The 27,141-nt window shown below is 35.7% G+C and overlaps 1 protein-coding gene across 3 annotated transcripts in view; it reads left to right on the forward strand.

Annotated features, from left to right (window-relative positions):
- GSK3B (glycogen synthase kinase 3 beta) overlaps positions 1-27,141 on the forward strand; it is a 195,190-nt gene that overhangs the window by 45,876 nt on the left and 122,173 nt on the right. For all 3 annotated transcript variants that reach the window (XM_047874647.1, XM_047874645.1, XM_047874646.1), the window contains exon 2: positions 18,635-18,828. In XM_047874647.1, coding sequence (XP_047730603.1) covers positions 18,635-18,828 — 194 coding nt within the window. The remainder of the gene's footprint in view (positions 1-18,634; positions 18,829-27,141) is intronic.

Below are 27,141 nucleotides of genomic sequence, written 5' to 3' on the forward strand. Positions count from 1 at the left end.
TTGAACAGTTAATTATACAATTATTTAATTAGAGGAGGTTGCTTAAGAAATCTTTAGTGGAAAGAGTATAGGCTTAGAGTTAAATATTCCCTGGGAAACAAAAGATGATGATAACTGTGTTGTGGGATTGGTGGGAGTAAGTGAAATACAATATGCCCAACACTGTACTTGTTGCAAAGTGTTCAATAAATACTACTTTTTTCCTTCTCTCCTCCCACTTCATACTGTGCTCCTTGTTGACTGCATAAGTCTGGGCATGGGACAAAGAGGCTTAGAACGTGGCAGAGTCCAAAAACAAGCTGGTTATCCAGGGACTCAAATGAGTTCCTTTTTTTTTTTTTTTTTTAAATTCCTCCACTCTGTTTCACCACAGAGTCCTGCTCCTTGAACTCAGAGCTCAGGTTTGTGCTGTTAGTACTAAGGCCTACTTAACCATTGTTAAATAGGTTTTTGTGGGCTGCTTTAAGAATATAAATTACTGCTGGGGCACCTGGGTGGCTCAGTTGGTTGAGCATCTGACTTCTGCTCAGGTCACGATCTCACAGTTGTAAGTTCGAGCCCCACTTTGGGCTCTGGCTGACAGCTCAGAGCCTGGAGCCTGCTTCGGATTCTGTGTCTCCATCTCTCTCTGCCCCTCCCTTGCTCGTGCTTTCTCTCTCTCTCTCTCAAAAGCAAATAAACATTAAAAATTTAAAAAAAATACAAATTACTGCCTTTTCTGGAAATTTTTTATCTGTGTATTTCATTCCAAAAAATTGTATTAGTTAAAATGTGGAACTCTGCTAAATTAGTTAATTGTCTGTCTCTTGTTTATTCACATATGTAAGCGTTTTAGAAATATTTTGAGAAGTGTTGAAATGATAACTTTTTGAAAATCCAGACCCTCCTGTTACATTTCTTAGCATTCTGGTCCTTAAATTTTTACATTTTAAGATCTCTTAAAACTTTACCATATCCTTTTATAGTAAGGATAATTAAATATAAATATTCAATGTAGTTACTTTATGCTTGAGATGAGGAATTGTAGGGACATTATTATTGTGTATTAAGAATTTAGATTGGGCAGCTTTTAGTTTTTTGTGTGTTAGCTGTATGATTGTGAGTAAGCCCATTCATTTACTGATTGGGCTAATGATGTAGTTAGTAGTATGCTTAATATGGTCAGGATTTGTTTGTGTATTTACTTATTTACAGACTATGATAAGTGTTTTTTAAAGGAAAATAACTAGTTACTGTGAGAGGATAATAACAGAGGAAAATTACCTTAGATTTGGATAGTTCTAGACAAGGTATCTGAAGAAGTGACATGTAAGCTGAAGCCTAAAGGATAAAAAAGGAATGGGCTAGTGGGCTAGAGAAAGAACATTCTGGACAAAGTGAAACATCATATAAAAAAAGCCCTGAAGAGGCAAAGAGCTTTGTGTATTCATCAAATCAAAAGAAGCCTTGTATAACTGATGAATGATAGTGAGCAAGGGGAAGAATGGCATGAGATAAGAATCAAACCAAATCTTGCAGAGTCTTGTAGAACATTTTGAAGCTTTTAAGTGTTTAAATCAGTGAAACAAGATAGACAAGTGTAATTCTGAAGAAGTGGGAAGTGGAATATAGAGGTCTCTAAAGGTTGAAAGAGTAGTCTGGGCTACAGAAATAAATTGGAGGGGTGCCTTGGTGACTTAGTCTGTTAAGCATCCAACTTTGGCTCAGATCATGATCTCGCAATTCGTAAGTTTGAGTCCCGCATCAGGTTCGTGCTGACAGCTCAGATCCTGGAACCTGCTTCGGATTCTGTGTCTAACCTCTCTCTCTCTGCCCCGCCCCTGTCGTGTTCTGTTTCTCTGTCTCTCAAAAATAAATAAACGTTAAAAGGCAAAGTAAATTGGAGAACCAACAGTTCTCAAATGATAGTATTTTAAATACCATGTATTTAAAGTTCTGGAAATGCCTAAGATAATTTGGGGAGAGTATAGAGACAGAAGAGAAAGGGGATCTAGGACCAAAGGGGATCTAGGAGTTCTAGAACTCCAACATTTAGAAGTTGGTAGAAGAGGAACCAACATAGGAGGGCCTTAAGTAATCAGGAATGTTTGTTGTTGTGGATGACCAAAGGTCCTGAAATGGCAATAGGGAGCAAGGAGGACATTATTTTGAGATGTGTGAAGGAAATGAATAACCTCAGCCTTTGTGAGATTTATGAGGTAGTTACATTTTCCTTAAGGCAAGAAGGTGGTGTTTGGTAGGCACAGAATGTAATTCAGAGAACATTCTAGAAGGGGTAGGGTTGAGGAGTCAACTCAGAAAAAGATATATAGAGTAGATGGAGGAATATATAATTACAAATGGGAAAGGCTTGCATTTCTGGTGAAGATTTAGGTAAACAAGGGTATGACGTGATAGATTTAGTCCTTGAAGTCTTTGGTCAGCTGAAGGGATCTATGGCATTAGTGGTGGGGTCTGGACAGTTTTAAATAGTTTGTGGGAGGAGGAACCAGTTTTTGGTGAGTTAAGCTGGTGTTAGCAGGTTCCATTTGTGATATGGTGAGGCTCTGGGCTGGCCTCTTTAGTACTTTGATTTGTTAAATAGTAATATCTCATTGATTGTTGTAGGATTTAAATGAATAGTCACAAAGTGGTTCATAGAAGTTGAGTCTGAGTACAGATATAGCCCTTCAGGAAATCTTTTAAACATACATCATTAAATGATGCATGATTTCCAAGCTTATTTTCTTGTATTCTTTTCTGTATTGAGTACAAGAATTAGTGCTTACTTGAAGAATAAACGTTGACTATGAATGAGGCACTCAATCCATTTCTTCATAATGTTTTTATAGTCAAGGATAAATCATTCAAGTAGTAGACATTTGCTCATTTTTACTTTAAACAGTTCCTTAAGCATGCTTGGACTTTTTAGAACCAGTGAAGAAATGTTAGATTATAACAATAATACTTTTATGAAAAGAGTTATCTTTTTAGAACTTGAAGCAGCTTCATCTTAAAAAAATTTACATGCTTAATTGTAGAGAATTTGAAAATTATAAAGAGGTAGAAAAAAAATAAAAATTTACCTGTATTCTTACTATGCAGAGCAAACTGTTTACTTTTTGGTCTTCTTGTCTGTCTAACATTTGTGTTCCAAATTGGGATCACATAGTACATAGCAGTTTTGTAACCTGCTCTTTTGTATAATCTTACATCATGAATATTTTTTTTATAGCTTCCTTCAGTATTCTTTGAAAATGTAATTGTAATGGGTGTTAAATATTCTGTTCAGTGTGAACATACATTTATCTAATGATTTACTATTGGGCGTCTAGATTGGTTCCAATTCAGTGATATTATATACAGTGCTTCAGTGAATATCTATATATAAGTCAATCATTTTTTTCTCAGTTTTTTATTACTTCTTTTCCTCCACCATATTCCTAGAAAGGGAAATACTGGATGAAAGGCTTTGTTGTTGGTGCTGCTGCATTTAAAGAAAATTACACTTAATCAAAACAGGATCTCATATAAAATAAGACCTCATATTTAACAATATATATGTATATATTTAGGTATGACATTATTGCTCTATTCCAACAGTGGTTGATTTTTTAAAATGTTTTTATTTATTATTGAGAGAGAGAGAGAGACAGAGCAAGTGGGGGAAAGGCAGAGAGGGAGAGGGAGATACAGAATCCGAAGCAGGCTCCAGGCTCTGAACCGGCAGCACAGAACCTGATGCGGGGCTTGAACTCACAAGCTGTGAGATCATGACCTAGTGAAGTTGGACACTTGACTGAGCCACCCAGGTGCTTCTACATACCATAAAGTTTAAAATTTTGATTTAAAGTGTACAATTCAGTTACTTCTAGTATGTATACAGGGTTGTGCAACTGTCGTCATAATCTAATTTGATAACATTTTCATCATCCCCACAAGAAATCTCTTAACCCATTTGCAGTCACTCCCCTTTTCCTCCCCACCTCCCTCCCCAGCCCTAGGCAACCACTATTACCTTTTGTCTCTGTAGATTTGCTTATTCTGGACCTCATACAAACAGGATCATGTAATTAATATATGGTCTTTTGTGCTTGACTACCCTTCCTTTATTACCATATTTTGCTAAACTCCATCAGTGTCTTTCTTTTGCTGTGCCTTTATTTTCCCACCTCATTGTTCCCAACCCCCTTCACACCTTTGAAATTTCAACTGAAATACCACTTGCTCAAGGCAACCCAACCATGATTAGATGCTAGATCCTTCATTATAGGCTCCATTGCATTCTGTAATTCTCTTTTATATAGTCGTACCTCCACTAATATATAACTGGGCAGGTATTTGTATGAATAATATTTGCTATTCTTACTAGGTGGTAGGTCCATGGGAGAAGGGAGTTTGTAATTTATTGTTGCGTTTTCACAGTCTAGGGAGAAATATATACTTCAGTGAATATATTCAGGTGCTCAACCCACTAGAAGGGGAAAAAAGTTTTCAGAGGAGAGGGAGGGGGTGTATGTGTATTATTAACTATTAATGTAGCAACACTACTCATAGTTGAAAATGGAAGCTGAAAAGTTAGAAAATTAGTGGTTAATTTGGCTTTGTGTATGTGTATCAGATACTATAAGAATTGTCTGTTTACACTCTCCCAGAAATATGAATTTGGGAAATTTCTTGTAGGAAAATTTAAGACTCTCAGTGCCTAGTTAATTTTTGGAGTCCATTTATGTTGTTGGCTAGGTTATCTGGAATTTTTACTCCACCCAAGAAGTCAAATAACACAACTAAAATATTCTCTTTTTTATTTGGAATCCATTTCTTCTCTGTCATGGTGCGTTGATTGTTAGGTACATTTGTTCTCTTGCTTAATGTTTACTTTGCCCCCTTTTGAGTAATGTAGGTACTTGGACAGAGGAATGAACTATGCGGGTTGTGTGTGTGAGGTCTCAGTATAGGGTAAATAGTCTTTTTCTTCTCGATGAAATTTAAAGTAAGACTTTAAGGGTAATGGGTTAGATGGCTTTCTGTTGACCTTTTTGATCTGTGGGACTATTAAATCTCTGAAGCCTTAAACTCTACCTACTGTGGAACTCTTCTATGAGTATGTAGTTTCAGTTTTTGTAATGGAAATGGGTGAGAAAATAGGATGGCTCTACAGATACTTATTTTATAGCTAACTTTTATTAACAATACATTTCATCTATGAAGCGCAAATGTTCTGCAGAATGGAAGGCTGTATTGGATGGAATCTCAGAGAAGCTCAACTTGAAAAAATTTTCGGTGGAATCTTGGTCCTGTTATTTGCATATGTTCATACCAGAATGTTTTTGTGGTTTTTTTTTGGTGTTTGTTTTGTTTGTTTTTTTGAGAGAGGGAGAGAGAATCTCAAGCAGGCTCCACGCTCATAGTGTGGAGCCTGATGCATCAGCGTGGAGCCTGCTGCAGAGCTCAAACCCACAAACCATGAGATCATGACCTGAGCCAAAACCAGGAGTCGGATGCTTAACCGACTGAGCCACCCAGGCACTCCCACACCAGAATGTTTTTAAATATTTTTATAATTTTACATGAGTAAAAAGTTAATTTAGTAATCTGCGCATTCAATAGTATCTTTTCCCCTTTGGCCTTTTCTTTAGAAGCAGGTTGATACATTAGTAATAGAGTCAACACTTAGAATTAAAACAGCTGTTTTTAAAATTTTTTTTTTTTTTCAACGTTTATTTATTTTTGGGACAGAGAGAGACAGAGCATGAACGGGGGAGGGGCAGAGAGAGAGGGAGACACAGAATCGGAGACAGGCTCCAGGCTCTGAGCCGTCAGCCCAGAGCCTGACGCGGGGCTCGAACTCACGGACCGCGAGATCGTGACCTGGCTGAAGTCGGACGCTTAACCGACTGCGCCACCCAGGCGCCCCAAAACAGCTGTTTTAATGTGGCCTTTCTTTATTTAGTTTGTGATCTCTAATAAGTCTCTTAACTTCTTAGAGCTTCAATTTCCTCATCTGAGATGGAGGTAATTTCATGCACCTCACGGGATTAAGATGAGGTGCATTAAAGAGAGGTTTTTAGAAAAAGAAAAGATTAAGAAAGGTTTTAGTGAAAATAATTGGTAAGGCATCTGGCTCTTTTGTGTAGTAAGAAATACTGAATCCAAATTTTGAATAAATACTGAATCTGGTTTTCTCAAGAAATAAGTTTTCTTTGAACAGAAAGCTTCATAAAGGAAGGGGCTTTGTTTGTCTTTATTTATTTTTTTGTCTTACTCATTTTTGTGACCCTAGTTCCTAGCACATTCTGGTACACAGAATAGTGCTTATTAAGCATGTGATGGATTAATCAATAATGACAATGTATTTGAACCAAAAATTCTATCATATCATCATTACTTTTCTGTTCTCAAGATTTTTGAAACTTTTTGTCAGCCTAATCACCATTAATATGAGAGAATACTTACAAAATAGAAAGAATATGCATGCCATGAGCATATATGTGAGAATTAATAATATACAGAGCCACCTAAGGAGTGATTTATTGAAGTACAAGTATTGGAATTATAGGCTTGCATCCCTTTCTCTTGCTTTCATTTTAAATAGTACTCACTTTTCCACTGATTTTCTTTTAAAAATGAGGTTATGTTCCAGTGCTTCTGCCAGAAGCATTGTGGAGGTATGAATAAAAAAAGAAATTTAGCCAGTGGTGTTAGCAAACTGGTGCGGGTCCTGCCGTGGTTTATTATTAGGTCAAATAAGTAACAGTAGGAGATGATAAAGACCATCTGAAAAGGGCAAGGTTAGGAATGTAGTTGTTTCCCAAGGACAAAAGTTCTTTTTCAAGAGAAAGTGTTTCCTATCTTTAAGTCCTCTTGACTTCTGTCACTTTAAGTAATGAGTCAGCAGTGTGAGAAGTACTCTGCCCTGGCATGGGGAGTATCCACCATATGCTTCTCTGATCCCCTGGCAAAAGGATTAGCCATACATCTTAGGCAGTGACAGAACCAAAACTTACTATAGTCCCACTGTGAGTGTAGGACTGTGTCATTCCAATGGTACAGTTAGCATCTCTTCTAGCAGAGCCTTGTAGTGAGAAATGCTAAATGGACTCTGCTTTGTGAATTTACCCGGTGGATCTGTCAATACTCTTCTGTGGAGACATGGGCCTAGGATTTGTCCTTTGTCCTACTTGAATGGTATTGCTAGGTTCTCTAAAGTCCATTTTTTTATGGGGAGAGTATTAGGGGATGTTAAACTAGTTTTAGAAAGAGGAAGAGGGGCACATATAAAAACCCAATATGGATTTGATTCCAACTAATTAGAATCAGGTGGGACAATGTTACTTAATTTATTTTTCTTTTAAGCATATTCCTTATTAACTATAAATGTAGCATCATTACTCATATAGTTGTAAATGTAAACTAAAATTAATTTGAAAATGTGTGGTGCCTCTTGTAGAAATGGAATTAATATAGGATTTATACCTGGTTATTTTATTTTTCATATTAGTGAGATTCTTGTAAAACTCTTAAGGGGGTACCCTACCTTATTTCTACTTTAACAGTTTATTAAGTTAAAATGTAATATCTTAGGTGTATTTTCCACCAAGATTATACAGAAAAGTCTTAACCTGTAAATAAATTGTATTTTAAAAGTTCATCACTTGTTTTGGGGGAAATTAGAACATATTTTTCCTTTGAAAGTTTTGTTAAGTATGTAAAATAAAAATGCCTAGGTGCTAGGCAGGCTATTCTACAAAAGCCTAAGCCATAATTAGCTCAGAGAGCTACATATTTATAGTGAAAAATAATAGTAAACAATAATATTGCAGGGGTATTAATTTAACAAAACTATTAAAAAACCCTAAAACTAGTTTTGAAAAATTCTCTTGAATGCTAGTAGTTGATTGATAAAAAGATTTAATTTGAGGGGGATAAGGAATAGATAGAGACTTGTGTGATGCTGACAGATCTTTCCGGTTACTTTCAGGAGCTTTATAGGTTGATGGCATTGGCTTTTCAACTCATGGCTTTTAACTTTCTCTTGACTGGTATAGAGCAGAAGTGCTATCCTTTTGCTTACCAGCTGTGGTTAAGGGGTCCTGTCCCCCCCCCCCCCCCCCCACTGCACCCCAGCTCTTGAGTGGAATGAAGAGAGTAGGGAAGAGAGAAAAATTTTCCTCTAAGATTTGAGAGGGGAAAAAAAAAAAAAAGACGATGGAAAACCCTAGGATGTTGCCTGAGGTGGATTTAATTGACAGAAGAATAATGCAGGCTTAAGGGGAGGGGACAGTGTTAACAATATGAGGATTCCTGAGGGGGGAGAGAGAAGATGGTAAGTGTGCTGGGTTAGACATCCTTGTATTGGTCAGTAGGTGCTCCTGAGTATCTTTGGAAGCTGTTTAGAACTAGGTATGAGAAATAGTGAGCTATTTTGGTGTTTATATATGCATATATTTCAGAGTTTTTCATGATGTGGAACAGCAACCACCACCCAAATAATTGTATACATTGGAGTATTTTTAAAAAATTTTTAAATATTTATTTTTGAAAGAGAGCACAAGCCGGGAAGGGGCAGAGAGAGAGAGAAGACAGAATTCAAAGCGGCTGCAGGCTCGGAGCTGTCAGCACAGAGCCGGACCCAGGGCTCAGACCCACAAACCATGAGATCATGACTTGAGCTGAATCAGATGCTTAACCGACTGAGCCACTCAGGCGCCCCAGTGGGGTATTTTTAAAATAATAAATTGAATTCTTCTTTTTCTTCTTGTTCTTCATCTTCTATTATCTTTAAACTTCTGAAAAGTAGAATAATGTAGGCGGGAGATTGTGATGTAGAGAGATTTAGTCTTCACATTCCTTTTTCTGTTTATTGATTAGAAAAATCATGCTTTCCTGCTTTTTCAGATCCCAGTATTTCTTATTTAGAATAAACCAGTCTAAAAAAAAAGCAGGAAATGCTGTTTGTATCCCAGCAAAAGTAGCAGCTGTTAACCAGTGGATTATTACTTTGTATTCTGATACATCTGCTCAGGTGCTTAAATGTTTGTTGTCAGTTCATTGATTTGATTTTCCTCAGAATTCCAACTCTTCTTGTACTCAATTTAGATGATTTGTCTCTCAGGTAACCTTATATCTCAGACAAAATGAAGCAGTTTTATAGTAAAAGATATTTTTGCAGTACATATTAAAAAATGTGAGGACATTTACTTAAAATGTATGGTTATACTGGACAGTTATTTTTGTGACTATTTTGGAATAGAAGTAGATGGCTTGATTTGTTTCCTTCTATTTTTGGTATTGGAAAGTGTACTTAACTTGGGAGTTGGAGGAACTGGGTTGTAATTTTCAATATTACTGTATAAGCTAGAGCAGTTTTACTTATCTTTTGAACTTCAGTTCTCTTTTCTCCATTTAGTATTGGTTCTACCTCCCTCATAGCACTATTGCCTGGCTAAAGTGAGGTAATGGGTGTAAACATGCTTATAAACTATAAAGTGATTCATAATTTGTTACTATGTAATGATGATGAGTGATGGTCATGTGTGGTGATTGTCAAATCTCTGAATTTTGTGTTTGCATTTTCTTCTCTATTGAATGACCCAACCATTTTGAGAGGTGTTGGTAAGAGTCCTGTGTCATCTTAGAAGAGTAGTTAGAGGTTCTTTCTTTAGTGACTTTTAGACATTTAGTGGTTTCCAAAGTAGAGTGGAATCTTGGATGAATTCATTCACCTATAAATAAATTAATATTTTACAGCCTATGTGCATAAATCATAACATGGGGCTACAGCAATAAACGTGTGATAAACATGATTGTTGCCCTCATAGATTGGATAATATCCAAAGCATATTGGACCAGTTGAGAATAAGCAAGTCTTCTGGGGGAAAAGAAATCCCATCCTGCCTTCTTTCCTGCACCAGTGTTTGAAATTTAACAGAAAATGTGTGTAAAAATGTGTGTAAATTTGTATACTGTGCTGTAGGAAAAGCAATTTGAATTTACAGGTGGGGATAACTTCGGTGCATAGTTCAGGGGAAAGCAAGGCAGTGCACTGTTACATTGCAGGGATCTGAGTTGTCAGAAGGCAGTATTGAGGATAATGGGGGTATCTGGCAGGCTGAGAAAAGACCTAGTTCATTAAAAAAAATGTAGAGTGTTGATATGAATTTTACACTCACTTAAAGACTAAAATAAAATATATCAGCTTTGTTAGGGCTTGTTTTCTGGCTTTCTTCTGGACTTGTTGCTGCTCAAGACTCAAGTTGTCAGAAGTGTGACCACTGGATCAGTGAGTGTGTTTTGTAAAGTAATTATTTATTTCTTTTGTCTAAGTGTTTTCCATTTACTCTTTCTACTCATGTACCATATACATATTCATTTTTGTCATATGATAAACTTCCTCATTAAAAAAAATTTAAATATACCCCTTATTCCAATCTTCCTCCCTCAAATTTGGGCAGTTTGTAAATCAAACAGACAAATATATTTAAAACTTAAATATTCTAATGTAAATTCCTAAAAGTTGAAGTTCTTATACACATCCTGCAAGCCTTTTAGACTTTCATGGAAAATAAACCTGTCTCTAAAATGCATCTTGATATTGTTTCAAGTGAGGGTTTAAGACCAAGTGAAATATTTATTCATTTGGGGTTTGGTTTAATTTTACTCCAATTCACTGGAGTCAGAGGAAAAATATGCTTGATTCCAGGTCATGGTTCAAAAGTAAAATAATATTTAAGTTCAGGCTGTTGAAAATTGGCAGGATTCATTCTGGTTTTTGGTTTGTTTGGTTTAAAGTAAAATTAGGTTTTTGAGAGAAGAGAAACATTTTGAGTCAATTAAAATTAGTTCAAAAGGACTATGGATATTTTGAGTTAAAACTTTTGAGATACATACTTTTGCGATAGATACCTCAGAACCTTTTGTAAGTATTTCAAATTTTCAGTTCTGCTGAAAATAGAAAGTTGATTTTGGGACCTCAATGCCTGTGTTGTTTTTTAGCATGGATTTAAAGCAAAGTAACATTGTAGGGTACAGGTTTTAGTTCTGAATCCTGTGGGTGCAACCAAGGGAGTTACTTCGGGTAAGTTATGAAACCTTTTCAGTTACCTTAGTTTCTTCCAATTTTTTTTTTTAACGTTCATTCATTTTTGAGGGACAGAGCATTAGAGGGGGAGGGGCAGAGAGAGAGGGAGACACAGAATCCGATGCAGGTTACAGGCTCTGAGCTGTCAGAACAGAGCCTGACCCTGGGCTGGAACTCACAAACTATGAGATCATGACCTGAGCTGCGGGTCGGACTGAGCCACCCAGGTACTCCAGTTTCTTCCAGTTGTTAAATGATTATCATGGGTATGTCACAAGGTTGTTGTAGGGTTTCAATAGTATTATAGTTCTTTCTCAAAGTACAGTCATTGGAACTGCATTAAGAATTAGAAGGAGTACTTATTAAAAATGCAATTTTCTGAGCTGCATTGCAGACCTACTGAGTTTCTTTAGGGGTGACATTCTATTTTCAGTAAACTCTCCCAGGTAATTCTTCTGTCTTCTGTGAGAGGTTCTTACAAACTGTAAAATGGTACTCAAAGAATATACTTACATATAGACTGATACAAATTGAACTTAAGACCTCAAGAGGTGTCCCCTGCCCAGTTCTTATCCATTGCTGCATATTAATGCATCAAAAAAACCAGAATTATTTGGAAAAGAGATATGAAACAGACTCATTCTCCTACCTATAAATAAATACAATTGTGGCACATTGGGTCATTTGTTTGGCTGCATGTTATCACCATATTTGCAGTAAACCCTTCATTCTGTTTTACTACTGGTAAGACCATTTGTACCTAGGGAGTTGTATCTGATCAATGGTAAGCATAAGAAGAAGCAAAAGCACTGCTTAAAGTTTAACACAAAGTAGTCAGTTCCCAAATCCTGACAATTGTGCTGGAGTAATTGTACAGAAATTCAACAGCAGACCTTTGCTGAACACCTGCCTTGTGCCAAACCCTGTGTTAATAAGCGCTAGAGAAAGGTATATGATTCAGATAATGTCTGGCTTTCCTAAGAACTCCTTAGTCAAGTGAGGGGCTCAGACTCTTAATAATTATAGAACATTGTGATAAGCACTGTAGAAGAGCATATACCACATGTTAAAAGAGCATAGCAGGGCAAAAGAATTTTTTTTTTTTTTTTTTTTTTTTTTCATTTCCACTGCCAATAATTCAAAGGTCAGAGAAACTATAATTTGTTGAGCACCTCTGTGGGGCATGCACTTAAAAAAATGCTTAACCTATTAATCATCATAGCAGACTTACGAAGTAGCTGCTATCTCCATTTTATAGATACTAAGTGGTAGAATATGTACTTCAGACCTTGATATGACTTCGGAGTCCATATAATACAATATATCTCTAGCAAAAAACTTGACCAAATTTTTTTTCTTAAGGGGAGTTCTACGGTTTTTCAGAATTGATGCTTGTTAATCCCATTTACATGGTATATTCCTTTGATTAAAAATGTATTACTATGCTGCCAGGGACTTTGGAGTCTTCTGTCTCATCTTTATCCTCCGCCACCCTGTTTTTCCTTTCTATTTCTAGAAGTGATATATAGGGAAACGTGTCCAAAGCCAGCCCATGTGTAACATCTGTCCGTTTTGTTTTCCCTGCCTCTCCTTTTGTTTACTCTGTCTTCAAAAGAAATGATAGCAATTCTTTTGTTTTATTTTTCTCAGTCCTCTAGATAGAATCATGTGGAAATGAATGATGTCTCAGGGAAATGTCTCTGCTGGAAAGATTTTTAGCATATCAAGGTTTCATAGAAATTGCCTTAAAATTTATATCATGCTCTTGGCCATTTGGGTTGATCTGGCTGATAGAAGTGCTTGATTGAAGTGCTTGATTGGCGTTCCTTTCTTCATAGTTTTGCTCTGGGGTTGTGAGCAGATGCACTCTGGCTAGAGCTTCCACATCATAGAGTCGAGTCCCTATTTCACGACAAGTTTATTTTTGAATTTGCTCACCTCTGATTCTGTGGACCTCAGTTCCTTACTTTCTATTTCTTTTGCTTATTTTTATGCTTTTTTCATGTTTTTAAACAAGTTTTCATGTTTTGTGAACATCTTGCCTGAATAGATGTTCCTTAGCGAGTTACTTAGGACAAAAAGTATTTGAACTTTGAGATCAAAACTTGAAAGTTTGACAGTAGTCAGTGTTTCCACTTCAGACAATCTTAATCATGCCTGAAATTGATGTTCGTTTTGATTCTTTTGAGTAATTTATATAATATTTTTTGATAGAGTTTTGCCATGTTATTGTTAAACATATGTAAAAATAGCTGTTACTTCTCTTCGGGATGGAGAAGCATAGGCAGTGTGTTTACCCTACTAGTACTGTTGTTAAATAAAACAAAACAAAATAAAACAAAATAAATTCTTTTTAAAAAAATTTTTTTTTAATGTTTATTTATTTTTGAGACAGAGAGAGACAGAGCATGAACGGGGGAGGGGCAGAGAGAGAGGGAGACACAGAATTGGAAGCAGGCTCTAGGCTCTGAGCCATCAGCCCAGAGCCCCACGCGGGGCTGGAACTCACGGACCGTGAGATCGTGAGACCGTGAGCTGAAGTCGGACGCTTAACCCACTGAGCCACCCAGGCGCCCCAAAACAAAATAAATTCTTAACAATACTTCATACCTTCCTTGTCACAAGTAGTATGCTGGTTTCTCTGGGTTTTTGTTACAGACTTTTAACTTTGTTATTTCTGTAGAGAGAGGTTATTTTTGAGTTAAAGGAAATTGTTAGACAGTCATTGACTTTGTTCAGTATGACTTGTTAACATCTCTGTAAGCCTCACAGAAAGTGTAGTTTTTGCTTTTCCTCAGCTCTAAATCTTATGAAACATCATGGGGCGTCTGGATGGCTCAATCGTCCGACTTTACCTCAGGTCTTGATCTCATGGTTCATGGGGTTTGAGCTCCCAGTGGGAGCCTGGAGCCAGGTTCAGATTCTGTGTCTCCCTCTCTGTCTCTCTGCCCTTCCCTTGCACCTCCCCTCTCCAAAATAAATAAACATTAAAAAAAATAAATCTTAAACATCAAATCAAATGGCTAAAATATGAATGAGATTTATCATTCATAGAAAATTAGGATGTCAGTGTCAGATACCTCCTAAATATTTAAACATGCTTGAAGTGGCCTTTCGGTTTGGGGATGCTCACTCCACACTTGGATGCTTAAAAAAATGTAACCATGAGGTGTTGCTTACAAGGTACAAACCTATGTTTGAGAGGTTGGATACTAGGTCACACATATTATTTTAGGATATGCCTAAGGCTTTTAAAAAATTGTATTCTATATATACAACAGCCTTCAATAGAAAGTGGTTATTCTCTTGTATATCATCTTTCCGTTGCTTTATAAGGAGTCTATTGTGGTTTATATATTTAAGATTTATTTATTGTGGTAAAGAGTAGGGGATTTAATTCTATTTTCTAATTATAATAGGAAGTTTATACCTCCTGAGTGAATTTTAATTGTAATAGAGGATCCCAGGAGTCCTCTGGCAGGAGACAAAGCCTCCTGGAGCTAAGCTGTTCCCATTCCTCTGTTGTTGTACTGCATTTTTGGAGACTAGTTTTGTTGTAATTGGTATGAGACTCACTATGCCATGCATTCTGAGAAATTTAGCATTGGGCAGAGTGGTGACTTTTTTTTTTAAATGAGGGAGATTTATTGCTTTCCAGTTTTTCATCAGGATTTCGGCCTCTTGGTAGCAGTGCTTTATAATGCTCTGTTGCTAAGATTGAAAATTATACAGTTTCTGGTAGCAAATGTTAAATTGTTTGAACATCACTGAATCGATTATTTTACATTTTTGTTTTCCATGTGCTTTTGCTTTGGGATAAGTTTTGAAATCGAAGGTTACCAAAGTATTTTGGAAAATAGCTCTTTAGCTATTAATAAGTGAATGATTGAGGCCTGAAAACTGTAACAGATTATCATTTATTCTTTTATTTCTTACTACTTTGGAGCTGATCTTTTTATATTTTCAGAAACATCTGCTTCTTACGGGGGGGTGGGCAATAGTATATGAAGTTAAAGTCTTTCAGCTGTAGTAGGAAGGTTGTAAAATATAGCAGAGGCAGTATGAGGCAAGGGAAGAATTCTTGCTATTCAGAGCTTTCATCTCTTAGTTTTACTTTCCTCATTTGCATAGTAAACATTATTATAATGTATCCCTACATTTATTGTAAGTATTAGAGTAGATAAAACAATGAACTGGATGGATATACAGTGAAATTTTATACAGCTATTTTATTGCTAAGTCGGCAAATTACAATGCCAAATGGTGGCATGCTTTTCCTTGGCACATTAGCTGCTGACTGCCCCATGTGCTCCTAATGCTCATGCCAAGTCATCCCCAGTATTATCTTGCCATTTTTTACAGCTCTGCTATTTCGGATCTCCGATGAAGCATTCTGAATAGAAATTCCAGAATGCTTGAGGTAGAAAGCCTGAGAACCATCGTTCGTGTTATACTTAGAGATTTCATATTAGTAGAGAATGTAGCCCATAAGAGTTCTCAGCATTTTCTGTAACTGCTCGAAAGAGAATAGAGTGAATCTTTAATTTCTGCTGAGATAGTAAGTCGTTTTTTGTTTTTTTTTTTTTTTACTAGATATACAAGAAGGTGAAAGGATTGGTCCTTGTCCATATCCAATCATAATTTAACACTAAGAGGCCTTAAGACTTAAAAGTCTCTTCCAGTGATAGCATCTGTAGTACCTATCTATTTATCTTTCTACCCTGCTTTAATATTTTTGCAGAATTACTTCATTTATGCATTATAATTTGCATATGAGAAAAAGCACGATTAGATGTTAGGCATTACCCAGGCCTAATAGTTGATTTGAAGAGATTTTAAATCCCAGGGTTCTGGGGCGTGTGGGTGGCTCAGTAGGTTGGGCATCTGACTTCAGTTCTGGTCGTGATCTCATAATTTATGAGTTTGAGCCCCACTTTGGGCTCTGTGCTGACAGCTCAGAGCCTGGAGGAGCCTGCTTTCGATTCTGTGTCTACCTGTCTCTCTGCTCCTCCCCCACTCACGCGCGTGCGCACTCTCACACTATCTGTCTCTAAAATGAAGCTTAAAAAAAAAAAAAAAATCCCAGGGTTCTTATGGATATCTTTCATAGCTGATTCTTGAAACCCTGAAACAAACCATTTTTCTGAAATGTGGAGAAATGCAACCTAAAGAGGCAAGTAAGGAAAGTCATTACACATGCTTATATTGTTTTAAGTTCTCTATTGAAAGCAAGTACAAAACTGTGGCTACTGTTTTCTTTATTGAAATATGGTTATACAGTAGAAAAGCATAATTTTTGTTTATGCCTCAGACAGCTTTTGTTTTCAGTTAAAGTTGTGGAATGCAACAGCCATTCTTAAAATCTGTTAATTTATTTTAAAAATAATGATGCTTTGTTTTGTGGATTAGACGTGTGAGATTTTGCAAGCAACCTGTTCAGTGAAATTATTCATAGTCCTTGAAATATATAGTTTTTGGTGATACAGTTTTGACTTGGATGATCTAGGGAAGAGTTGGTTGGACTGTTTGAAATCAATTCTGTTTTTTATTTTCTTTGGACAATTGGATTGTAAGAAAATGTGTTTAGTACCTTGAATTTTAATCTTTCCTGAATCTAACCTTCTAGATCTCTTCATTTTGAGTTTAAGGTCAGAAGACTGTGATTCTGTCTTTAGAGGAATGTTACAAGTAAAGATAGGTTTATTTTACAAATGAAGAAGAAAATAACTTACATTAAGGTTTATAGTCAACCTGAAAAGTCGTAGTTAACATTAACATGCTCAAAAGTGAAAGTGATATGGAATATTTGGGGGAATTGAGCATGATGATTTAGAATTGAGATTTGATTAAACTAGGTTTTGCAAATATATTAGATTTATTTTACTAGGAAGTGAAATGTGAAGGGATCATTTGAAAGCATTGAGAACTACTGTATATGTATTGACTTGTGCTGGGATTTGCATGTATTTAAAGTACATATAATACTGTTGTGAATAAAAATGTTGGTGTTGACAAGATTTGAGTTACCTTTCTACAAGTGGTGTTAGATTTGTGCTGTCATATCTGTTGGGCGTTATACCTTAGAACCAAAACCCTACATATTTAAGGTAGTTAGCCATGATATAATAATGTGGACTGCCTGTAATTTACCTTGCTATCTTATGTAGGAATCCTTCATTGCTTTTGTGTCTGTCAGGAAGGCTGCCTTATAAACAGGAGCATTAATTAGTCACAGATATCACTTAGTGTGGTTTTTTTGTTTTTTTTTTTGTCTATATTAGTACCTTTGTGAGCTAAAATGGGTATACATATTGGTTAAATGTGCCACTAACATTTGGATATTCATTTGGTAATTTTATTTTGGGAAAAAACACTCAAACCATTGGAAAATGAGATTAATATATATTTTTTTATATGTGAGGTTCAAGTGAATACTTCAAAATCTTGGCTTGGTATCTAGAGTTAAAAACTACATTTTTTTCTTTTATTAGGTTAGTATGAATTCAGTTAGCATCATACAAATAAAATTGATATAATGGAAGAGTAGAAGAAGAAACAAACGGAAAAAGTGCAGTTTAGTCAGTGAGCCTAAGGACTTGGATGTACTGAGATTTGGTTTCAGATTTGTCAGGGAAGAGAGAAGCACAAGTCATACTTGCTACTTACCAATGATTGTACTCAGTAGAATCTCTGTGTATTCTGAAATCACTAAAAGAACAATTTAAAACTCTTTAGAATCAGGTTCTAGGTAGCATAGTATGGTTTAGAATAGTTTAAGAGTTCAGAGACCCAAGATTGTGAACTCTGCCTAGGCAATAAGAGGTGGCTCTTGAGCTTGAATTGAAGAGTCTTTAGATTGTTACTGGGAAGGGTGGGAAGGCACAGAAGATAAGGCAAGAGCTATTGAGTGGGCAGAGACCACAGAACCAGTGAGCTACTTATGAATGAGGCTCACTCAGTTCAGAATGGGTTTGGTTTTTCTTTTCTTACTCCAAATTAATACTCTTTCCCATGTTCCTTTTCCCCATTTGACCTTTCTCTAAGAGATAGTTGATTTTCTTAAAAAGAAGTAAGATGCAGAGAAAGAAAAACTCAAAGCCTTACCTTCCTAAAGGCAGAATGGTCTGAATAGAGTCAACATATTTAGATGTTTTCAGTAGTATTTATTTTCAAGTAAAATAAGGAAGCCTTGAGAAAAGAACTAGGACCTTCTTTAGAAAGAACAGATGGGATTCAAACCCAGGGTCCACCATTTGACTTTTGACCTTCAGCAAATTTAACATTATTTCCATTAGTTTTGTACTTCATGGGGTGATTGTTTTCATTAAATAAATCCCCATATGTAAACTAAGCATGATGTCTAGTCTACAGAATGACTAAATAAATGGTGGTTAAAAAGTTACTTACAAATTGAAACAAATAGTTGAAGTAATTCTATACAATAAACTAAGATGAGCATTTAAAAATGATTTGTAGTAAAAAACATAGTTTACTGTGTAAACTATTGTGTACTTCAGCAATTTTCTCTGTTTAATTCTTTACAGTTCTCATTTTTCTGTCTCTTGTTTCTTTTAGGAGACAAAGATGGCAGCAAGGTAACCACAGTGGTGGCAACTCCTGGGCAGGGTCCCGATAGGCCACAAGAAGTCAGCTATACAGACACTAAAGTGATTGGAAATGGGTCATTTGGTGTGGTATATCAAGCCAAACTTTGTGATTCAGGAGAACTGGTTGCCATCAAGAAAGTATTGCAAGACAAGAGATTTAAGGTAAGACCTTTGGTATTTCATGCATTTTGTTGCTATCAGTTGATGTGAATGAGTATTTTTTCTAATCATTTCTTTTTGCTTCAAATTTCATTTACTGTGCAGATTTATTGTAGACACTGTATTTTCTCTTGTGTATTTTGTAGAGATAAAAGTTACTAAAGATTGCAATATTATTTTTGAACCACTGCCTTAAGTGATATATGATTTTAAAATGCTGTGAAAGGTAGATTAAAATTCTTAATTTATACTTTTAAAAAGTGACCTCTCCTTGCCTAGGGTCTCATTGGTGTAGGAGAACAGAGAAATAGTACCTGTAGTGTTTGGTCATTTGACTATTGACTATGCCTCCTTTCTTAAAATTTCCTTTGAATCTGTAATGCAACACTATCATTTTTTTCCCCAATAACTGACTTTTCTTTGCTATTTTCTTATGTCTTTCTTCAGTCTACTCTGAGAAACAGTTTATTTTCATTTCTTACACCAGCTCTTTAGGGGATCCTATGCATGAATGTTGAAAGGTCATCTCTATGTTATGGTATAGTGTAGAGAGTCAAAAGATCTGGGCTCTAATGTATGTTCTGCCATTAACAAGCCATGCAGCTCTGTTCTCTTCTCTACTTCTGCCACCTCTGCAGCATCTTACTGAGAGTCTCCCCTGTACTAATAAGTATGCCAAACATGAAGGGCTATAAAAATAAATAAGAGATGATCACTGCTCTGAAATAGCACAGAGTCTACTATCTTTATTGCTCTAGAGTGTCTCAAACATTCTAAAGAGGTTTTTTAGGAAAAAAAAAAATTGTTACACCTTTTGTCTTCAGTACTCACTCTCTCTCCTAAGTACTAGTCCCATGTTCCCAAATGCCCACTGGATATTGATATCTGGTATCTCACATTGCAAGGGCTTCTTGCTTAATTCTGATCTGACTTTTGAGACCTGGTGGAAATCCTTTCTGTTGCTTCCCATTCCTTTTTGCTTTTTCCTTCTAATGATGTCATTCGCTTTGTCATCCAGACTTTTCTGGTCTCTCATATCTCATATCCACTTGTCACCCTGCATTGATTTTTTTTCTTTTCTTTACTGCCTTGATGATTTGTGCCTTCTTTCCTTTTTTCATCACTAGTAGTCTAGTCAGGCCCTTGCCATTATTTGGCTTACCTACTAGTAAGACTCTACCTCTGATCTTCTGCATAGCACCACAAGAATAATCCCACACTTAAGGTTGATCATTATTTCTCTTACACACAATTCTTCTGTGGTTCCTCATAGTCTAGAAAATAAAGCCTGCCTAGTTCAGTAGTGTGTTCAGGGACTTCTGTAGTCTTATCTCCAAATACTCAGCTTTCCAAAGCTTTTATGCTACTGTCCGTGAAATATATATTGGTTTTTATTTAGCTTCCTTTCTGTCACTCCCGTTCTCTTGCTAATCTAAATCCTGTCCTTTATGAAATTTCTCAGATGATTCCGGCCAGCCATATGGATTTTGTTCTAAATTCCTTGAACACTTATTGTCCCTAAACTAGGAAATTCCAAATTTTTTCATGACAAGGACTCCATTTTTATTATATGTGTCTCCTGGAAACCCACAAAATCAGTGGGTTGGTTTTTTGTTTTTTTGTTTTGGATTAGTATTGATGATAGCAAATACTTAACAAATTCTTGTTATATACCCAGTGATCTCCTAAGCTTTTTACATAATTAGTTTTATTTGAGCCTTATCATTAGTACTGTGAGATTGGTACTGTTGTTATTTGGCTAAGAAAACTTACGCACAGAGATTATAAATTAACTTGTCCAGGGTCACACAGTTAGCAAGTAGAAAATTGGGCAAGTGTTTGAATCAAGCATTCTGACTCCAGAGTGCTTTGTTAAACATTTTATCATCACTGCATCAGAACCATATATTCTGTTTAGAAAGTATTTGTGTTTGTATTCTTGCTTTTTTTTTTCTAATTAAAAATTTTCCCTTTAGCGTGGTTTATTTATTCATTTGAAATAGTTTGGTTCATTTGTTTCTGAATGTATCCCTTCTTAGAACTTTAACCCTGTTTTTGTTTTTTTTGTTTTTACTTTTTAAAAAATTATATTTTCTATCTGTGAAACACACTAACATGGTTCCAAAGATCAGAAATATACAAGTGCCATTTCTTCTCTATTTCCTGTATTTTGTTTCTACTCGCTTCCTGTAGCTAGCCAGCCTCATTATGTTTTGGTTCATTTTTTCTGGGTTTCTTTTGCACAAGTGAGCAATTAAGTGTAATTTTCTTGGCTTCTTCTTTACATAAAAGGTAATTTATTAAGGGAGCTCTTTTGCACTTTGCCTTTTCTCTTGATATAGTTCTTAGAAATCATTGGATATCATTTCAGAGATTTTTCTCATCTAGCTGCATAGTATGCCAGAGTTGATTCAACCATTCTTGTATGTATGGATATTTCATTTCTTTTCAGTATTTTTTTTATCTCCAAGAGTGCTGCTATGAAAAACCTTCTCTCATATATTTTTTTAATTAGATGTATATCTTCAGAGTAAATTAAGAGAGGTAGACTGCTGAGTCAAAGCATAAACACTTAGGTAATTTTGTTTGATATTGTTAAATTCCCCTCCATAATGGTTGAATCAGTTTGCATCCTCTTTGGTCATTTGAGTGCCTATTTCCCCTTAGCGTGGACAACTTGCCTTGCCTAAGTTTTTCAACTTTTGCCAATCTGATATGTGAGAAATGGTAGCTCATTGTAGTTTTAATTTATAATCTCATTATTATGAATGTAGTTCAACATCTTTCCATCTGTTTAAGGTCCGTTTTGTTTTTGTATGTGTAAATTGTTCTTTTTTCTTTTTGTCCATTTTTTAAGTGAGTTTTTGGTCTTTTCCTCTCAACTCTGAAGAGTTCTTTATTATGGATTTATTGTTTATCTGTGATGTATTGAGTATTTTTACCTTGTGTATTCTGTTTTTATACCATATGAAAGTCTCCCACTACCCCATACAGTCGAATTTATTGTTCTTTTCTTTTATCATATGTGGATTTAAAAAAAAATTTTTTTTTAACGTTTATTTATTTTTGAGACAGAGAGAGACACACAGCATGAACAGGGGAGGGGCAGAGAGAGAGGGAGACACAGAATCTGAAACGGGCTCCAGGCTCTGAGCTGTCGGCACAGAGCCCGACGTGGGGCTCGAACTCACTGACCGTGAGATCATGACCTGAGCCAAAGTCAGACGCTTAACCGACTGAGCCACCCAGGCGCCCCATATGTGGATTTTAATTTATGATTAGAAAGCCTTTTCCTTATAAAGCCTTTCCTTATAAAAAGCCTTTCCCCAGGTTAAAGAGAAATTCAACCATATTTTCTTTTGGTAGTTACAAGATTTCACTTTTTACATTTAAATTCCCTGATCTGTTTGAAGTTTATTCTTGTTTATGGTGTTTATGCCTCTGTATGGTATGAGTTACTGATATAATTTTATCCTTTCTTTAAAAAAAATTTTTTTTATTACGTTTATTTATTTTGTGAGAGAGAGAGAGAGAGGAGGAGAGATGCAGAGAGAGAGGGAGACACAGAATCCAAAGCAGGCTCCAGGCTCTGAGCTGTCAGCACAGAGCCCAACATGGGGCTCACACCTACAAGCTGTTAGATCATGGCCTGAGCCAAAGTTGGATGCCTAACCGACTGAGCCACCCAGGCACCCCGTAATTTTATCCTTTCTCAATCATTAACCGGTTAGTTGTTCAGTACAGTTTATTAAAAGGCCGATCTTTTCTCCAGTGATTTGAGATGCTATGGTTATTACATGCTAAATTTCCACATGTACTTGGTCTGTTTCTGGACTTTCTGTTCTGTTCCACTAGGTCATTTGCATACATGTTCCTGTGTCAGTACCACATTATAGTATGTTTTAATATCTGGTTGAGGTAATCCACTCTTGAGGCTTTTTTTTTTTTTCTCCTAGCTTTTCTTGAATGTTTATTTTTCCATATGAACTTTGACATAAATTTGGCTAACTCGATTTAAAATAGGTTGCTGATACTCTTAATTGAAATTTCATTAACTCATTAACTTAGGGAGAACTAACCTTTTTGTGATGTTGAATTATCGAGGAATAAGAGATATCTATTTGTTCAAATTTACGTTTGTGTCTTTCAAGAGTTTTATTTATATAGACTTTTGACATTTCTTATTAAGTTTGTTCCTAAGTACTTATTGCTTTTATTGCTATTGTATGGTTTTGTTTTTGTTTTTATTTTAATTTTTTCTCTTACATGCTAAAAAGTGGTAAGTTCATTTCATTCCACTGTATCACCTTTCCTTTGTGAAACTTAAGTATTTGTTCTTCTTGCTAAATGTTAACTGTTTTTAAAAAAATAATAAAATTTGATACATTGACCAATTCATTTCTCTTATTACAACATATATACTACGAATTTTTCTGACAACTTAAAATTCTGTAGTTTCACATCTGTGGTTTACGTAGCTGCTGCCTAGGATTATATTAAATAATTAGATATTTCCAGAAAAAGTTTGAAGTTTTCTCCTTGCCCAATCAAATAAACCAACCTGTTGAACCTGCTGGTATCAGTGAGAGGCAGTTTGTTTTGGTGAAAAAACAAGGAGAGAGAAAACGGTCAGAGACAAAAAGAAAATCAACAGGAATTACCCTGCATCAGCAATCATGTAAACTATATCTAAGACACTGAGCTTTTCTATTAGGAATTTCTGGAATAATCTTCATTTCAGTAATGTTTTACCTGCAGTTTGAATGCTTTCCCCCCGCCCTGTGACCATTCTGTGACAAATTACTTAAACAGAAATTAAATTACTTCACTTAGCCAGTTTAGAAGTACTTGTTATAGAAAATGCTCTTGTGGTTTTGTAGAGGTAAAGTCCAGCTAGGTACCTTATGTAGGAGACCTTTGATATTAGAGCAGAGAGAAGATTAATCAATCCCAAAAGCTACTGACACTTGTTGAGGCCAGCTTTTCTAATTTGAAAATTGGTTAGTTGCATTTTTAATTAATTAATGATCTTAGCTTCATAAACTATTAATTTCATTTCTCCCTTTGAACTAAGTCATAGGTTTCAGGTCTCCTGCTTGGTTTCACTTGTTCTGTGGTTAGATATGGGAGTGGAGGTGTGAAGTGTCACTGTTGTTCTATTGTGAATAGAGAGTGAATAGAGCCCTACTTGTAATATATACCATTTTCAAGAGTGAGGAGAAATAATGCCTGGTTTGATCCTTGAAGGTATGATTATTCTCTGCATGATGTTGTGGAGACACCATAGAAGAAAGAAGACCTTGTTTACATTAGTAGTTTTGTAAACTAGAGTATATTTATTAACTTTTTGAGTCTCAGTTTCATCATCTATGAAATGAGAATGCTACTACTACAGCAATGCCCCAGCTTACTGTTTGGCACAGAAAAGGAGTCATTATTGTGTTCCTTTTTTTCCCCTTCAATGTTGTATAAATCAAATGAAACAATGTATTATGAGAACATTTTCTGAATTTTATTTATTTTTAAAGTTTATTTATTTATTTTGAGAGAGGGAGAGAGAGTGCAGGCTTGGAAGGGGCAGAGAGAGGGAGAGACAGAACCCGAAGCAGGATCCATGCTCCATGCAGAGCCCAATGCAGGACTCACAAACTCATGAACCAAACCATGAGATTATGAACTGAGCCAAGATGAGGAGTTGTATGCTTAATTGACTGAGTCACCCAGGTGCCCCACATTTTCTGAATTCTAAAACTCCTTATAACTAAGTTGTTTTTATTTTTAGGCATTTGAATTACTACAAATGGCTATTCACTTTGGATTTTTACCTGTTTGTTTTACTTTCTATTAAATTGGGTAGTCTTATTTTGAGGCACCTAATTGTATTTATGTAACTCTTTTAAGTCATTTGTGGAAAATCTATTTCCTGATAAAACTGACAGGCAACTTGAAAAGAAGTATACTTGAAAACAGGCAACTTGAAAAGAAGTTTACTTATGCCATATGAAGCTATGTTCTTTGGTTCATAGAAACTTGTTATCAAGGGAAGCTAGAAATCAGGTCTTAACCTCTGGGGAGCAGGAAAGACAGCAGGTAGGAAAAATATTACACTGCCATGCAGCTTTAAGGAAATTCTAGCAAAACCGGTGGGGGGAAGTCTCAGCCCAAGGTTGACTATCAGGGGAATCCATTGTCTCCTGGGAAAAGATCTCCATTAAATACATCTGCCATGCTCAGTCAGTTTCTGGAAACAGCACATGGGTAGCTTGGTATGGCCTGAACAAGGGAATGGCTTTGAAAGCTCAGCAGCTGGGTTGTTGATCAATGATGCTCCCTATAGTGGGAGATCTAAGAGACACATTTTCATAATTACCATACCAGTCCTTATAAGGATAGTGCTACTTTCCTAAGTGTGTAGGTATGACTAGTAAAATTTTTTAATTGAATTGAATTTTTAGAGACTACAGAGTTTCGTGTGGAATGGTCCTGTTGATTTTGCTTTTAAAATTATGTATAGAGGGGCTCCTGAGTGGCTCAATTGGTTAAGTGTTCGACTTTGGCTCAGGTCATGATCTCAGGGTTCCTGAGTTCAAGCCCTGCGTTGGGCTCTGTGCTGACAGCTCAGAGCCTGGAGCCTGTTTCAGATTCTGTGTCTCCCTCTCTGTCTCTGCCCTTCCCTCCTGTATCTCTCTCTCTCTCTCTAGCTCTCTCAAGAATAAATAAAAAACATTAAAAAAAAAAAAAGATTCCATCGAGAAAACTTTTGGAACAAATGAATTCAGTAAAGTTGCAGGATATGCAAATCAATACACAAAAATCAATTGCATTTCTGTATGTCAATAATGAACTATCAGAAAGAGAAATAAAGAAAGCAGTCTCATTTACAATTGCATTAGAAAGGACAAAATCTTAGGAATAAATTTAACCACAAGGTGAAAGACTCTATATTGAAAATTGCAAGACAATAATGAAAGAAGTTGAAGATGACACAAATGGAATGATACTCTTTCTGTGCTCATGGATTGGAAGAAATCAATATTGTTTAAATGTCCATACTACCCAAAGTAACCTACAAATTTAGTATAATCCCTCTAAAAGTTTCATTGGTATTTTTTAAAGAAATAGAAAATAATTCTAAAATTTGTATGGAACCATGAAAAACTGAATAGCCAAAGCAATCTTGAAAAAGAAGAACAAAGCTAGAAGCTTCACATTCTCAGGTTTCAAATTCTATTACAAACTATAGTAATCAAAACAGTATGGTATTGGCATTAAAAAAAGATACATAGATCAATGGAACAGAATATAGAGAGCTCAGAAATAAACCTACACATACGTAGTTAATCTTTGACAAAGTAGTTGAAAGTATGTTTCTTGGTTTGTGCTTCTCGCTTACACTTGCTTGCTTTTTTTTTCCTTTGCTCATTTTTTTTTAAATTCCACATATGAGTGAAATCATATGGAATTTGTCTTTCGGTGACTGATTTTGCTTAGCATTATACTCTAGCTCTATACATGTCATCACAAATGGCAAGATTCCATTTTTTTATGGCTGAATAATATTCCATTGTGTATACATATCACATCTTCTTTATCCATTCATCTATAAATGGACACTTGGGTTGCTTCAATAGTTTGGCTATTGTAAATAAAGCTGCTTATAAACATAGGGGTCCATGTATCCCTTTGAATTAATGTTTTTATATATTTTGGGTAACTATCCAGTAATGCGATTACTGGACCATAAAGTAGTTCTTTTTTTTAACTTTTTGAGGACCCTTCATACTGTTTTCCAGAGTAACTGTATGAATGCAGTTTGCATTCTCACCAACAGTGCAAGAGGGTTCCTTTTTCTTCACACTTTCACCAACACCTGTTGTTACTTGTGTTTTTGATTTTAGCCATGCTGATAGGTGTGAAGTGGTAACTCATTGTAGTTTTGATTTGTATTTCCCTGATGATGAGTGATGTTGAGCATCTTCTCATGTGTAATAGACTTTATTTTGCAGTTTTAGTTGTGTAGAAAAATCAGTGGAAAGTACAGTGTTCTCATACATACTCCCCTCCTCCTCAGTTTTCCCTGTTATTAACATTTTGCATTTATGTAGACTTGTTACAATCAAACCAATATTGATACATTATTAGTAATTAAAAGACTGTAGTTTGCATTATAGTTCAATCTTTGTATTGTGTCTGTGAGTTTGACAAACGTATAATGACATATGTCCACTATTACAGGGTCTTACAGAATAGTTTCACTACCCTAAAAGTTCCCTGAGCTCTCTACCTTTTCATTCTTCTCTCTTCCCTCTTTCCCCA

The sequence above is a fragment of the Prionailurus viverrinus genome, chromosome C2 (assembly GCF_022837055.1).
Source record: "Prionailurus viverrinus isolate Anna chromosome C2, UM_Priviv_1.0, whole genome shotgun sequence".
NCBI lineage: Eukaryota > Metazoa > Chordata > Mammalia > Carnivora > Felidae > Prionailurus > Prionailurus viverrinus.